The sequence below is a fragment of the Mus pahari genome, chromosome 2 (assembly GCF_900095145.1).
Source record: "Mus pahari chromosome 2, PAHARI_EIJ_v1.1, whole genome shotgun sequence".
In the NCBI taxonomy this organism is placed as follows: Eukaryota; Metazoa; Chordata; class Mammalia; order Rodentia; family Muridae; genus Mus; species Mus pahari.
In genome coordinates this window covers 138,286,228-138,301,227 of record NC_034591.1, presented here as the reverse complement: position 1 = coordinate 138,301,227, position 15,000 = coordinate 138,286,228, and the positions used below count along the sequence as shown (strand labels likewise).

The window sequence follows — 15,000 nt, the reverse complement described above, 5'->3', positions numbered from 1 at the left end:
TCACCTTAAACATCCACATTCCTACCCACATTCTCTTCAAGGCAATATGGGCTTTTCCAGTATTACCACAGATTTTTCTTATCTCTCCCATTGCCTATTTGCAGGATTTTTTTTTTGTTGTTGTTTTGTCTTGTTTTTGAGATAGGGTCTCCTGTGTAGGCCTGGCTGATTCATATAGACCTTTACTAAATCCTCACCCTACTTCTTGGAACTAGTTTATCATTCTTTAGACTGACCAATAGATTCTGTGAGTTCTAGGGGCTGGCACATGTGCTGTGTAAACAGTGCGTGGGCAGGCTGGAAACCCAGCAAAAGACCCATGTCCAGGGTCTTTTTGCTCCAGAAAGACCAGTCTCTGGTTCTCTTCAAGCCTGGTTGAGTTTTCCATTGTGGAGAACAATCTGTTCTGTTCAAAGTCACTGATTTAAATCAAATCTCATTCCATATAGTGTCACAGAAACAGAGTGATGTTTGACCAAATACCTGTTCATTTGTTTTTAACTTGCATTGTCTTAATCTTCTAGTAACTATGGAGATGGGCATGATAACCTTTAATATAAATACTGACTCTGGGGCCTGTGGGATGTTCAGCAGGTAAAAGGCATCTGCTAACGTGCCCAGGGCCTGAGTCCAGTCTCCAGGGCCTACGTGTACGTGCATACAAAGTAATTAAATAAATAAAATTGAATAAAGATTTTTTAAAAGATACTAAGTCTAGGAGAATCCATATTTGTCAGCAAACACTTGTAATCTCAGCAGGACAAAGGCAGAGGCAGGAGGATGACTTCAAGGCCAAACCCTGTCTGATATACATAGTAAATTCCATGCTATCCAGGACTAGATACCAAGACCCCTGTCTTAAAACAAAACAAAACAAAACACAACAAAATAGATGTACGAGCTGGAGAGATGGCTCAGTGGTTAAGAGTACTGACTGCTCTTCCAGAGGTCCTGAGTTCAATTCCCAGCAACCACATGGTGGTTCACAACCATCTGTAATGGGATCCAATGTCCTCTTCTGGTGTGTCTGAAGACAGATACAGTGTACTCATAAACATAAAATAAATAAATAAATAAAAGATGCACTTGGGTTCCACAGTTAAGTTGATGTACTGTCTTACAGAGACCCGTTGAGTTCCCAGGATGTTGGGTGGCTCTGTAGGATGTTGGGTGGCTCTGTAGGATGTTAGGTGGCTCTCCAGGATGTTGGGTGGCTCTGTAGGATGTTCCACCCCCCATGGAACTCAAGTTCCAGGAGACTCGATGAATGTCTGCACTCACATTCATAGGTACAAACACACACATTCACATCATTTAAAAATCTTAAAAACAAAAATTGAGTGAGTCTTTAGCTAGCCAACCCAATGGTTTCTCATGCTACTAACTTCCTGCAGCTCCGGGCACAGTGAGAAAGGGATCAATAGGGAAAGGGATTAAACCGCTAATGAGCTGTTCTTTAAAGTAATGGGGATTTTTCATTTGCATTTTGATAAACATGTCCACCTTTCCTTTGTTTCTCCCAGATCTCTCTTTGTCTGTGTAATCTTATCTTTTTTTCTTTTCTTTTCTTTTCTTTTCTTTTTTTCTTTTCTTTTTTTTTTTCTTTTTCTTTTTGTTTTTTTTCTTTTTGTTTTTTTGGTTTTTTTTTTTTTGTTGTTTGAGACAGGGTTTCTCTGTGTAGCCCTGGATGACCTGGAATTCACTCTGTAGACCAGGCTGGCCTTAAACTCATAGAGATCCACCTGCCTCTGCATTCCAGCTACTGGGGTTGGGGTTGAAGGCGCATGCAGTCTTACCTTTCTCGGGAGATGTTTAGGCCAGAGCTGACTTTGGCATATTCTAGTGAAGCAACAGTGTGATGGAATCAGTTAACTCTGCCAACTATTAAAATGCAGCCGTAGTCCAGGAACAGATGGCCCGGGGGACAGGGACATTTGCTGCGGAGACTGAAGACCTGGTCTTGCATGGTGCAAGGAGAGAACAGACTCGCATAGTGTCCTCTGACCTCCACACACATTTCCTAGCATGTGTGCTCCAACCCCTATTAGTACATATGGAAAAAATTCAGTCAGTGAGGACTAAGGATGTGCCTGAGCTGTGAGCACGACTGCCTGGCATCACGAAGCCCCGAGTGTGGCATCACATAAACTGAGAGCGTGATGGGATGCACCTATAATCCCAGTACACAGGACATCAGGACAGGAGGATCAGCTCAAGGTGTGTGTGTGTGTGTGTGTGTGTGTGTGTGTGTGTGTGTGTACCTGTGTCAGTGTATGTAAAATGTGGGAGAGGGGCTGGAGGTGTAGTTCAGTCCATAGAAGGCTTGCCTAGTGTGCATGGCTTTAATCCAGGGCCCCCACATAAAAGTTATCCAAGCATGATAACTCATAATTGTAATTCCAACACGCTGGAGGCTAGGCAAAATCATTATTACCAGTTCAAGGCCACCCTGGTTACATCATGAGTTCCAGGCCAGCCTGGGCATTCGGAGGGTGGAGGGCATGGGGGAAGGGGGACTTGCATAAAGATAAAGAAATGACAATAAGCAAGTTTATTGTCTGCTTAGGTAATGCTTAAAAGATCAGTTTTGGGGTGGCAAGAAGGGTCAACAATAAAATCCCTTTTCTTGCAAACATGAGGACACTTTCATTCACTTAAAAAGCAGAGTGTGAGCCGGGCATGGTGGTGCATGCCTTTAATCCCAGCACTCGGGAGGCAGAGGCAGGTGGATTTCTGAGTTCAAGGCCAGCCTGGTCTACAGAGTGAGTTCCAGGACAGTCAGGGCTACACAGAGAAACCCTGTCTTGGGGGGAAAAAAAAGAAAAAAGAAAAAAGAAAAAAACCTAGTTACATAGTGCGTTCGAGGCCAGCTTGCACTGTGTGTTTGTGTGTGTGTGTGTGTGTGTGTGTGTGTGTGTGAGAGAGAGAGAGAGAGAGACTATCTGTAGCACCAATCTCACCAATCTGCTAGGAATTCAACAGCCGTCAAAGCTTTTCATATGCCAGATTCTTACAAACTTTAAGATTTATTTATTTTATTTATATGAATACACTGCTGTCTTCATACACAACAGAAGAGGGCATCAGATCTTATTACAGATGGTTGTGAGCCACCATGTAGTTGCTGGGAATTGAACTCAGGACCTCTAGAAGAAGAGTCAGTGCTCTTAATTGCTGAGGCATCTCTCCAGCCACTCTTACAAACTTTAAAACTGTTTTCAAATCACAACCATTTTCATTGTAAAACGTCTATCCATATATCCACGTGTCAGCCCTACTGCTTTAATGACTGTTCAGTCAGTCAACCAGTCATTACCACCAGGAACATGCATCATAAAAGCCCAGAAACACTGCCCATCTCGTCAGCATATTAGAACTTCTCGGTCCTGAGTTAAACACTGTGCAATCCTTTCCAGAACCATCCCAGGGGCAGCTTAAGTACAGGAAAGATGAAATGACAAGTACAGGTGCAGCAAATAATTTCTGCAGAGCACGGTGGCAGAGGCAGAGGCAGGCAGATCAGGATCAGGGTCAACCTGGTCTACACTGAGAGTTCCAGGCCAATCTGAGCTACACAGTGAGACCCTGTCTCAAAAAAACAACAAAATCATATATTATAAAGAAATTAAGCCAAAGTATTTTACCAAACCTACTACAAAATGCCATAAAACTGCCTTCACTTCTTTTCTCTCTCTCTCTTTTTTCTTTTTTTGGTTTTTTGAGACAGGGTTTCTCTGTATAGCCCTGGCTGTCCTGAAACTCACTCTGTAGACCAGGCTGGTCTTGAACTCAGAAGTCTGCCTGCCTCTGCCTCCCAAGTGCTGGAATTAAAGGCGTGCGCCACCAACACCTGGCTCACTTCCTTTCTCAAACCCTGTATTCAACAAGCGCCAGTGGGCATCTCGATGGTGACCCAGGGAGGATGGCGTGGCGTCTTCCCTCCTTACTTCATCCCACTGCTCATCTCTGGGTTTTTGTCCTCTGTACCCAACCTCTTGGGGATTCAGTGAGTCACCACACTTGGCTGGAACTTGGTTTTGTTCTGTTTTAATTTGTTGTTATTATTATTGCATGTGTGAGCGTGGGTATGCATACGGAGACCAGAGGAAGGCTTTCAGGAGAGATTTCTCTCCTCCGCCCCGACGAGGCAGGCTCTCCTTTGCTTATGCTGCTCTACACACTTGGGCTACCTTGTCTCTTGAGCTTCCAGGCAATTCTCTCCTTCTCCACTTTCCATTTCACTTTAGAAGTGCTAGGATTGCAGACGTGAACCGTTGCATTTGACTTTTTATTTTTAGATTTAGTTTTATTTATGTGTTTTATCTGTGTCTGCCTGGCTGTGCACACACGGGTGCCTGCAGAAACCAGAGACTATCAGATGCTCTGGAGATGTAGTTACAGACAGCAGCTGTGAGCCACCTCGTATGTGTCCTGGACCGGAACTGCACTCTTATCGCGGAGCCATCTCCAGCATTTGGGGTGGTGGGGTTTTAGGACTGGGAGTCATGTCATCAAGCTTGCACATTAAGGACTATTGTCCACGGAGTTCTGCAGGCCCAGAATTGGATTTAAGCTTGAAAATGTGACACAGAGATGAGAACACTATTTAACAGGATCCGTCCATTTTCTGTTGCTGTAATAATATACTTGAGTAGCCTGGAATTCTTGATCCTTGATCCACCCAGAGCCAGGACTGAAAGCATATGCCTGCCTGACTGCAAAGAGGCTGAAAAGAGGTTCAGATGCTACATGCGCGCGTGCATGCGCGTGCATGCGCGTGCACGCGCGCGCGCACACACACACACACACACACACACAGTGTGCTTGCCAGGCCTTAATACTTAAAGGTTTTACTTACCTTTAGCATGACTATGCTGGACCTGGATCCTAGCACAGGAACCTTTGGAGAATACACTTATCCATCCATGGCATACAGTAGCAAAATGTGCAGAATTCCAGGGCAGTCTTGATTGATTTTGGTGTTCTCTACAGGTTTCTCCTAGCCTGACAATCACATTGAATTATTTACCTATGGGGTGACACACTCATGTGGGTGGTGTGTTTGTGTGTGCTCGAACTCAGGTCACTGAATTCAAAACTACAGTTTCATTTTAAAAGAGCATTTCAGGCTGGGAATACAGCTCCGGATATTCAAAAGGACCTATGTTCAGTAACCAATGTGTGGGAGTGGGGGGGAAGAAATGAAAAGAAAAAGGATATTTCATCTCAATACCTGAAAATTGACTGTTCCATCTGAGGTGCACTGTAAGTGTAAGATGCACATTGGATTCTGAAGGCCTGGTGCAAAAATAACAAAATAGATTATTAGTCATTTTTATGTTGGTTAGATATTAATATGAGAACTTTGAGGCCTGAGACTGGTATGGTCAGCCCCAGACTGAATCCCCTGCACTGCAAAGAGAAAAAGAGAGCGAAGTAAAGCAGAGAATTTGGGACCCGTCAGATGGGATAAATATTATATAATAAAATTAATGCGTGTGCTTTAGTTTTTGTTGTTGTTTGTTTGTTAACGCTGCTGGAATGTTTTAAACGGTGGCCCACATGTCTGTACTCAAAGGTGCTTTGAACCCAAGGCTTAAGGAGGCACCACTGAAGATCTTAGAGTAGATTGCCCTGCTTGGAATTCTAACTTAGAGTCAACACTACTTTGGAATTTGCTCCTGGAGACTTTGGGATAGGCAAGATCTGCCACAGTGATGAGAAGCTGGGGGGGGCTGGAATCCGGTTTTCAGGACCGGCAGCAGTAATGAATGGTTTAAAGGCAGTGTAAACAGGAGAAGCGGCATTTCTCAGATTTTTCCTTTCTTCACCCCAGGGCTGCTGTTGCTGCTGCTGCTTCTTCTTCTTTTTTTTTTTTAAATCGTTTTTTCAGATTCGAAGTGAATTATGGGGACACCTCACCTGGTAGGGAAAGATTAAAATCAGACACACGAAACCATGCAGGTTGCTGTTTGTGGGGACTGATAGAAATGTGAAGCACGGGGTCTGGGCAATCGTTACAACTCGCTCTGCTTGCGTTTTCCCAGGCCAGCAGTACTGTGCTGAGTTTAAAGTCTTGAGTGCTCTCTTGTAGGATCCTTTGTCCTTCTGCTTAGTTGTCACACTAGCAAACCTCAACAAGCTAGCTGTGGGAGGCCAGATTGAGGCTCCCATTGTGCAGGTGTGTGCCTTGGGAACTGGTATCCCAGGCTATTGTTCCCCCTGTCCCCTCTCTCCTAAGCACACCTACTTTGCTCTTAGCTCCCAACTGGGTCCCCTTCATGCTTCCCCATCTTCCATATCCAGCAAAGAAAGATATCATCTTTGATATCAAGCAATCTAAGGACACGTAGTAGATAGGTGTTGTTACTGCATCTCAGCCATGAGGCCACTGTTGAGTGCTTTGTCCCTCAAGGTTGGTCAACCTCACTGGGACTTGGACTCTCACAGCGCACTGAGGACCCCAGGGAACCTGTCACAGGAATTCCTACAATGTACCGAGTTCCCCAGGGAACCGGTCACATGCATTCCCACAGTGCACTGAGGATCCCAGGCAATCTCTAACAGCTACTCAGCAGCTGTCTGTGTTGCTCGAGAGGACTGTCTGTCCTGGACTCTGCTGCTAAGCCCACGGTAGCGTGAGGCCTTGTGACGTAAGCATCAGATGCACTACTGCTTCAAAGAGCATTTGTCTCAATTTGTTTAGCACTTTTTAGATTCCTGGGAATTCAGCTAAATTCCAGCTGTAATCTTTAAAAAACATACATTGCTGCAAGCATAACTTTCTCTGTACTGCCTGGTAGATCGCCTCTTTCAGAGCTAATCTGCTTTGAAGCCTCTGTCTTTCCCAGATCACTAGCCCACCTCCACCCTCCGGAGTGCCTTAAAAAAAAGAAAAGAAAAACACCCTTATATTTTTATGCATTATGGGTGTTTTGCCTACGGGTATGTCTGTGCACCAAGTGTGTACAGCACCCGGAAGGCTCAAAGGGAGTCTGGTCTACAGAGCAAGTTCCAGTACAGCCAGGGTCACACCCTGATTCAAAACCAAACCAAACCAACAAAAAGAGGACAACTTTTCGGACTTGGTTTTCTCCTGACACCGTGTGTGGGTCCTGGGGATGGAACTCAGGTCTCCAGACTTGGTAGCAAAGTGCCTTTACCAACTAAGCCATCTTGACAACCTTCATTGTTTCTAATGTGGCGACAAGCGACTTGGATTCTCTTTCTACTGGCTGGCACTGGCCTTCGGCCTTTGCTGTTCCTCTGGCTGCTAGACTCAGTTGCTGTGGTAATTAAATGGGGCTTCTGATCAGTGCTTCCAGGATAGAAAAACGAAGAGAGGAGTGGGGATGCAAGGAGTGGGAATGATTTTCTTGCGCGGCCCAGTTCACTCCACCTGTTTTCTCAGCAAGCATCCGATTTAGCAAAGACCCTCCTTTAAGGAGAAAGGGACCCGGTTTGCTTCAGTCTAGAGCTTTGGCCAGAAAGCTAGGGAGTGAAGATGCCTTTCCTTCCTCGTGCCTATACCAAGTCACTCTTTTCAGGGGAGGGGTCGCCTCCCCTCCCCTGCACCGGCAGTCAGAGCCAAGAGCCTCGGCCTCACACCACACATCTATCACGTCTATCATGTGCTCAGCTGCTTCACGCTGGAGCTCACCCGAAATCTGCCTGCCTCCTGCAGGCCATCGCTGGCCTCTCTCTAAACTCTCATTTCGTGTGCCCAACTTTTTAGTTTTTTTTTTTGCACAGTGTGGAACTTGTCTCAAGTTTGTCTTTCGAGAAACACACAATCCCTAGCTAATAGTATTTTAGCAAACGTTTCTTACGTTAGAATCAGTTGCCCTGTTCTGGGGGTTTAACCTAGAGCCGAGGCAAGTGCTATATCACTGGGATACACCTCCACCCCAGCTCTTAATTTTTTCTTCCCGCTTGAGAGCTATGCACTCAGCAAATATCTGTAAGTTGAATTAGGTATTTATTGTGTTTCTAGATGCTGTTAATCTCAAAACAGAGGTGAGAGTGGCAGAATTCACAATGGGTGGGGTGGCATATGCTGTGGTAAGGAATTGGGGCTGTGTACTTCACTTGATCCTTCTTGGAGCCTCAAGTCAACAGGCTGCCTTCAGACCTGGATACGTTTTCTTGGACTGCCTCCCCTTTCCCTCCTTCAAGAAGAGTACCCACAGGCTATAATGAAAACTCATTATCAATTCTCTGCTTCCTGCTCCTTGGGTAACTTTCAACTGAAAGCAGCACTGACTCGACGCTCTTTACATAGATTAGCTTTCCTATCTTTAGATTTATTCCATCCCGACTCCCTTCAAATTTGCCCGCCCTCCACACTTTTTTTTTTTAGTATTTTTTCTGTGAAACAAAAAGGCTGTCGGCTCTTGAAAAGGGGAAGGAATTTGGAAGCGCTTTAAGGGGGAAAAAAAAAAAGAACCACGAGGAGGATGTGGTAAAAAGCAGGAGGGGGTGGGTGATGGTGGTTGATTGCCTGCAAAGGCGAGGGGCTGGGGGTGGAGCGGCGAAGATCAGATAACAGAGGTCACTGAATTCCTGGGGTCACAGGTTAAGGATTGGGGGTGGGAGGTTGAAGGCTCCACCCCTTGCAGAGATTATAAATAGGTAGGCTGGGCTTCGGGCTGTGATGCTTTCGGTGATAGTCTTCCAGCCTTCTGAGAGCAGCTTCTGTGGACCCGAGGAACACTTGCTGCCGAGGACATTGGTTGGATACCTCTAGATCTACCTTAAGACTTGAGAAATAGGTTGGGACCATGGGGACAACGAAGGTAAGAGCGGGTTGTTTTTATTTACGTGTTTGGGGTCCTCACGGAGGTAGGTCTTGGTGCCGATCGCCGTGCTCCGGTTTCTCCTAAGTCACCGAGCCATCCGGACGGAGGCCTTTTCTTATCAGCTCCAGCAATTCAATACTAGTGTTAGCGTTCCAGGCATCTCATACCTGACGAGGATGCTTCCGGACACCCGCTTAGCTCGTGAAAGTCACCTAAGAAGATGTTCGCCTCTCGGGTGTGTTTGAGGTAGCTGCGATGAGAGCGAAGAGGACTTGGCCGCGGGGGTCTCGGAGCCAGCTGGAAGGCTTGGGACAGCATTAGACCTTGAGAGGACGTGGGGTTGGCTTGGGTTTGCTGTTCAGCATCCCGCCCGCCATCGGTCCTTGGGTTCCTGGTACTATGGGGAGGGAAGGCCAATTGCCCTTTTTATGGTTGTGAGTGCAGGACGTATCTGAGTTAGTGTGGGCGGAGAGAGGAAAGGGCATTTCCACGAAGATTAACTTGGAAATAAAGTAAATTAAGAGACCGTGAAAAAAAGATCAGGATAAAAGAGGGTCTGTGAAGAGGGTTTTACAAGGAAAGGGCCTTCGCCTGGAAGGGACAGCACTTAACCACCGAGAGGCTGGGAGGCTGCCGGGAAGGTCAGCTCGCTGCTAGATGCTCCAAGCCGGCCACCTGGAGTGACCTTAAGCGGAACTTAAGGACAGGTGAAGAGGTTGTAGCAGGCCAAAGAGATCGGCCTCAGACTCTAGTTTTGAGTTGCCCCTGCCCACTGGAGTGGTTTCCCAGCAAGGTGAGGAGATGTTTGCCCGATTCCCCTCGCTAAAAATGGCTCCTAATAATGTGTTTAAAAACGAGCCGACGCTCTGGCCAGCTGGGTGGAGAATAGTGCCATATTCAGAGAACAGGAAGACTCTCAAGAGGGCCCAGGATGTTGCTGGAGGGTTGGGTGGTCTAGAGATAAGAAAAATAAAAATTCTGAGCATAGGGGGTCACACCTATGACCCCAGACTTGAGAGGCTGAAGCAGGAGTGAGGACCCGACTTGAGGTTAGCATGGAGTACAGAGCGTGGAACCTTGAAGGGAAGATGACTAAAAGTAGAAGTGGCGGGTGGGAGAGGAGAGAAAGGAATTCACAGGGTTAGTCCCAGTGCTTGGGGGAAAGGGGGGGTAGGCATCACCAGTCGCCCGCCTGCCATGCTGGTGTGGCTGCTCCTCCTCTGGCCTCTACAGTCTGTGAGGTGTGGTGGACCCACATGGTATGCTTTGAGGGGTTTGGGTCTGTTATGTTTTATGTTTTGAGACAAGATCTCACTGTCCTCCTGCCTCAGCCTGGTATTCCACAACCCTGCATTCACGGTTCCCTAGGACAGTCAGATACCTGTGTCTAGCTGGTGAAGTTTTTGGGTACCTTTTCTTTTTGAGAAATTTAGTTCAGGCGGACTTTGAACTCAGGATCCTCTGGTGTTGGTCTCGTGAGTGCTGGGATTAGTTTTGACTCCCCTGGTCCGGCTGGTGAAATGGCTTTGTTTTTGTTTTTTGTTTTCTTTTTTGTTTTGTTTTTTTGAGACAGGGTCTCACTGTGTAGCCTGACTGGCCTGGTACTAGCTATGTAGACCAGGTCAAGAGAATTGACTCAAATTTCTCTTTAGGTCTTTCTCTCCAAATGCGCCTGAAATCCTGGCGTTCTAAGCAAAGGCATGAGACATGCCTTAAGATGGATTCCAACCAGGCATCATTGGGAAGGGGAAGAATGTCACTGGTCAAAATTTGTAAGCATTTCCCCCTGTGTGCTCTCCAGGTGACCCCATCTCTGGTGTTCGCCGTGACTGTTGCCGCAATCGGCTCTTTCCAGTTTGGCTACAACACTGGAGTCATCAATGCACCTGAGACAGTGAGTGTACCTAAATGAAAAGGGATTGCAAACTTAGTTTTGAGTTAGGAATGGAAATTTAAGATGCCTGGTTAAGGTGGGGGAGGGCTAGCACACTGTTGAAGACGCTAAGGCAGGCTATTTGCTCCTCCAGCTCTGCCCCCTCACCGAGTCGTGATCCATTTCCTATATTATTCTTTAGGGATTCCTAAGAACGTGGGAAGTCGTGACTGGGTGGGGTGCCCCTTTGAACATCTGTGCTGCCACCTACTGGATGTTTAGGGTGATGCCCTTTTCAAAGCATGGGCCTTTCCTCCCTCCTGTTCCTAGCCTCTTAAGGAAGCCATCCTAGTATGTGTCTACTACTCTCATCCAGATTTAATGGTCAGTCCTCACACTGTGCATTTTTTTTTTTGTGCAGATCCTAAGGAACTTTCTTAACTACACTTTGGAAGAGCGATTAGAAGACCTACCAAGTGTCGGACTGCTGACCACCCTCTGGTCCTTATGTGTGGCCATCTTCTCTGTTGGTGGCATGATTGGCTCTTTTTCTGTTGGACTCTTTGTCAACCGCTTTGGCAGGTACTGATCAGACACTGGGCAAGGAATCTGCCTGCACTGGTTACACGAAAGACAGCAGAACACATTGAGTCAGGGAGATGATGCTGTGTGAGAACGTGTTGATTTATACTCGGGGAAAGCTAGTCCACCTGGCCTAGAGAGCTGCGGTGAGACCTTGCTCTCTGAAGTTCCCATTTTAGTTCCCAAGCTAGTTTTAATTTTGGTAGAGTGAGGTGAGCTGTGGAGTTCCTTAAACTTCTTCTTCTTCTTTTTTTTTTTTTTAATATATGTAAGTACACTGTAGCTGACTTCAGACACTCCAGAAGAGGGCGTCAGATCTTGTTACGGATGGTCATGAGCCACCATGTGGTTGCTGGGATTTGAACTCAGGACCTTCGGAAGAGCAGTCGGTTGCTCTTACCCACTGAGCCATCTCACCAGCCCCTTAAACTTCTTTTAAGGTCAAAGGTTGCTTCTTTTCCCCCCTCTGAGGCAGTCACTGGCTAACTGTGTAGACCAGGCTGGCCTCTATCAAACTCAGAGGTCCAGCCGCCTACCTCTGCTTCCTGGTTGCCATGACACCCAGCCAGAAGTTATTTTCATTTCTGAATATTTTTGGCGATTTCTTGGAAGTCTTTTCATTATTTTATAAAATAATACTTTTTGTAACCCTTGCCATGTGGAAAATGTGAACGATGGCTAAATACCTTGATTTCCCTCCCAAAAGAGAAATTGATTGACATAATACAATGTCTTAAGGATCGTATGCTTTCAGAAATGAATGGAATCAGAGTCACATAAGATACTCAGCAGGGCACGACAGCACGAGCACGCAGTTCTGGCACCCCAGAGACTCAGGCACGGGGATTACGGGTTGGGGCCAGCCTGGGATCCACAGATAGAAGGAAAGAAACTTCCTCCATGAGTTGAACTCTGACCTCCACAAACACTATAGCACATGCTCTCTGTGGAATATACATCTTGCACACGCAAACACAATTAAAGTGAAAAACTTAGTTATCTTAAAAAGTTAAAATTTTATATATTCTAGACATGTAAATTGAAATCGTGGTAATTAGTAAAGCAACCCTATTGTTGGATAATGTTTATCTGTTATTTTGGTTTTATTTTTTTTTAATTTATTTACTTTATGAGTACACTGTAGCTATCTTCAGACACACCAGTAGAGGGCATCAGATCCCATTACAGTTGGTTGTGAGCCACCATGTGGTTGCTGAGAACTGACCTCAGGACCTTTAGAAGAGCAGTCAGTGCTCTTAACTGCTGAGCCATCTCTCCAGCCCGCTATTTTTTTTTTTTTTTTTTTTTTTTTTTTTTTTTTATGTGTAAGTACACTGTAGCTGTCTTTAGACACTCCAGAAGAGGGCGTCAGATCTTGTTATGGATGGTTATGAGCCACCATGTGGTTGCTGGGATTTTAGCCATGGCTGTCCTTAGACCAGGCTGGCCTTGAACTCAGAGATCAATCTGTGTCTGCCTCCGGAGTGCTGGGACCACAACCTGTCATAACTTTTTTTTATTTTAACTTAAGATTTTCAAATTATTTTTTCCCTTTTAATGGTATTTGTGCGCCTTGGCTGCACATTAAGGATTCCCTAAGGGGAGTTTCAGGAATCTCAGTGATGCCTCCTGCTCTAAGACAATTAAGTGGGTCTCTAGGGATGGGAACCATGTGTCGACATTTTTCCCAGCTCCCTTTATAATTTACTTGTCTATTTGAGCAAAGAATCTCACAGGTCCACTGGGCGTGGTGATGCTCAGGAGACCAAGCAGGTGGATCTGGGTTTAGGGCTAACCAGGGCTGCATAGTGGGACCTTTTCTTTAACCACCAGAATCCCGAGGCCACTGAAGATTCTCAGGGCTAGTCTTTTCTGTCTCAGCTATGTCAGTGGCTCTGCTGCCAGCTTAGCTTATAAAGCATTAGTCACACCAGTTTCAGTACTGATTAATACTAACTAGTCCTTAACTACTTGACACAGAGCTGATATTGCCTACCTTTTGAGAATTCAGGAAAATAGAAAAAAAAGTTGTCCTAAATATCTGACCGTTTTTGCAATATGAGTTTTGTAATGAAATGTGATAAAATGGGGCTGGCACCGTAGTTCAGTACGGAGAAGCCTGTGTCATGAAGCCGATGACCTGGATGACCTGAGGTGTGTAAGTCCTTGGAATCCATATAAAGATGGAAAGAGAACCAACTCCAGCCAGCCACAAAGTTGTCCTCTGAGCTCCACATGTGCCCTGTGGCACACTGGCACCTGGACACTTGTACACACAAGCACAGTACAGAATAAAAAGAAACCCTGAGGTATAGCGAAGTGCTGAGGAGGTTCCCTCACGTTCACAAGCCCCACAACAGCAAAAGGGAAAGGGATATACATACATCTACAGAAGTTTCAGAGGAGCAGAGGGTTGAGGAAAGACAGACAGGGAGTCTCTCGAGTTAACTAACCACCTTGTCTTTAACCTTGCAGACGCAACTCTATGCTTCTAGTCAACTTGCTGGCCATCATTGCGGGCTGTCTTATGGGATTCTCCAAGATAGCGGAGTCTGTTGAAATGCTGATCCTGGGCCGCTTAATTATTGGCATCTTCTGTGGACTGTGCACGGGCTTTGTGCCTATGTACATTGGAGAGGTGTCTCCCACGTCCCTTCGGGGTGCATTTGGCACGCTAAACCAGCTGGGCATCGTTGTTGGGATTCTGGTGGCTCAGGTACCTTTACAGTTTTATGTGTTTAATGGGCGCTAGCTAGCTCTGTGCTCCATGAATGAACTGACGTACGTGAAGCACTCTATCTAGATCTGGCATGTGTTCAATTGTGTATTTATTTATATGTACATGTTTTAGATATTACTGTAGTTCATACGATACCTAATGATACAGGCAGGGCCCAGAAAGAAATAGAAACAATTTGTTTTCTCTTTCCTGTTTATGGTAAAAGGATAAGTGATTTTTTTTTTTTTAAATAATGCATTTATGGCATAGAAATACCATTGAGGTTAAGCATTGTCTTTGTCTGCATCTAAGATCTTTGGTTTGAATGCTATCCTGGGCTCTGAAGATCGGTGGCCTGGGCTCCTTGGCCTAACCATCATTCCAGCTATCCTGCAAAGTGCAGCCCTTCCATTTTGCCCTGAGAGTCCGAGATTCTTGCTCATTAACAGGAAGGAGGAAGAGCATGCTACGGAGAGTAAGTGCTGCTTGTATGTCGCCTCAGGAGCTTGGTTGTGTGCGTGGTTAAGGGTGAGGGTACTGGGTGTGTTTCTTGTCACCTCCATTTCCTGGATCTCCATGTACATGAAGAGTTTTCTGACTGTGGACTTTTGCTGACCTGGGCACATCTGTGTCTGGGAGACCAGGGATCCGAGGACCTGAAAGAATGGGTGGACTATAGTCTAATGCTGCGGACACCTTACTTCAGTTTTAGTGTACCTTATATACACGGATGTGACAAAGAAGGTCGTTTGAGTCCAAATGAACATGTAAATAAACACCAGTGAGCGTATACTAAATATTAACAAAACAGCACAGCCCTTTCTCAGAGCTTCCTCAGGACAGACCAACTTAAGCACAATTGCCTGGCACGAACTATAGACTATATCTGGGAAAGCATGAAAGAGAGGCAGGAGGTCATGTCCAGATGCAGGGCACACTGACCAGAGTGGCTTCTATAGCTGTGTTCTGACATCCAACAAGAATAAGCATGCCAGCCGGGCGTGGTGGCGCACGCCTTTAATCCCAGC

At 45.9% G+C, this 15,000-nt stretch overlaps 1 protein-coding gene across 2 annotated transcripts in view; it reads left to right on the top strand.

Moving 5' to 3' along the window:
* The window catches only part of Slc2a3 (solute carrier family 2 member 3), a 72,045-nt gene that overhangs the window by 48,876 nt on the left and 8,169 nt on the right, over positions 1–15,000 (top strand). Inside the window, exons 1-5 of one of the 2 annotated variants that reach the window (XM_021190047.1) lie at positions 8,420–8,795; positions 10,600–10,692; positions 11,093–11,253; positions 13,729–13,969; positions 14,285–14,447. In XM_021190047.1, coding sequence (XP_021045706.1) covers positions 8,781–8,795; positions 10,600–10,692; positions 11,093–11,253; positions 13,729–13,969; positions 14,285–14,447 — 673 coding nt within the window. In that variant the 5' untranslated portion in view covers positions 8,420–8,780. Of the gene's footprint in view, positions 1–8,419; positions 8,796–10,599; positions 10,693–11,092; positions 11,254–13,728; positions 13,970–14,284; positions 14,448–15,000 lie in introns of those variants that run through there. The other variant, XM_029535474.1, reaches the window with a different exon arrangement.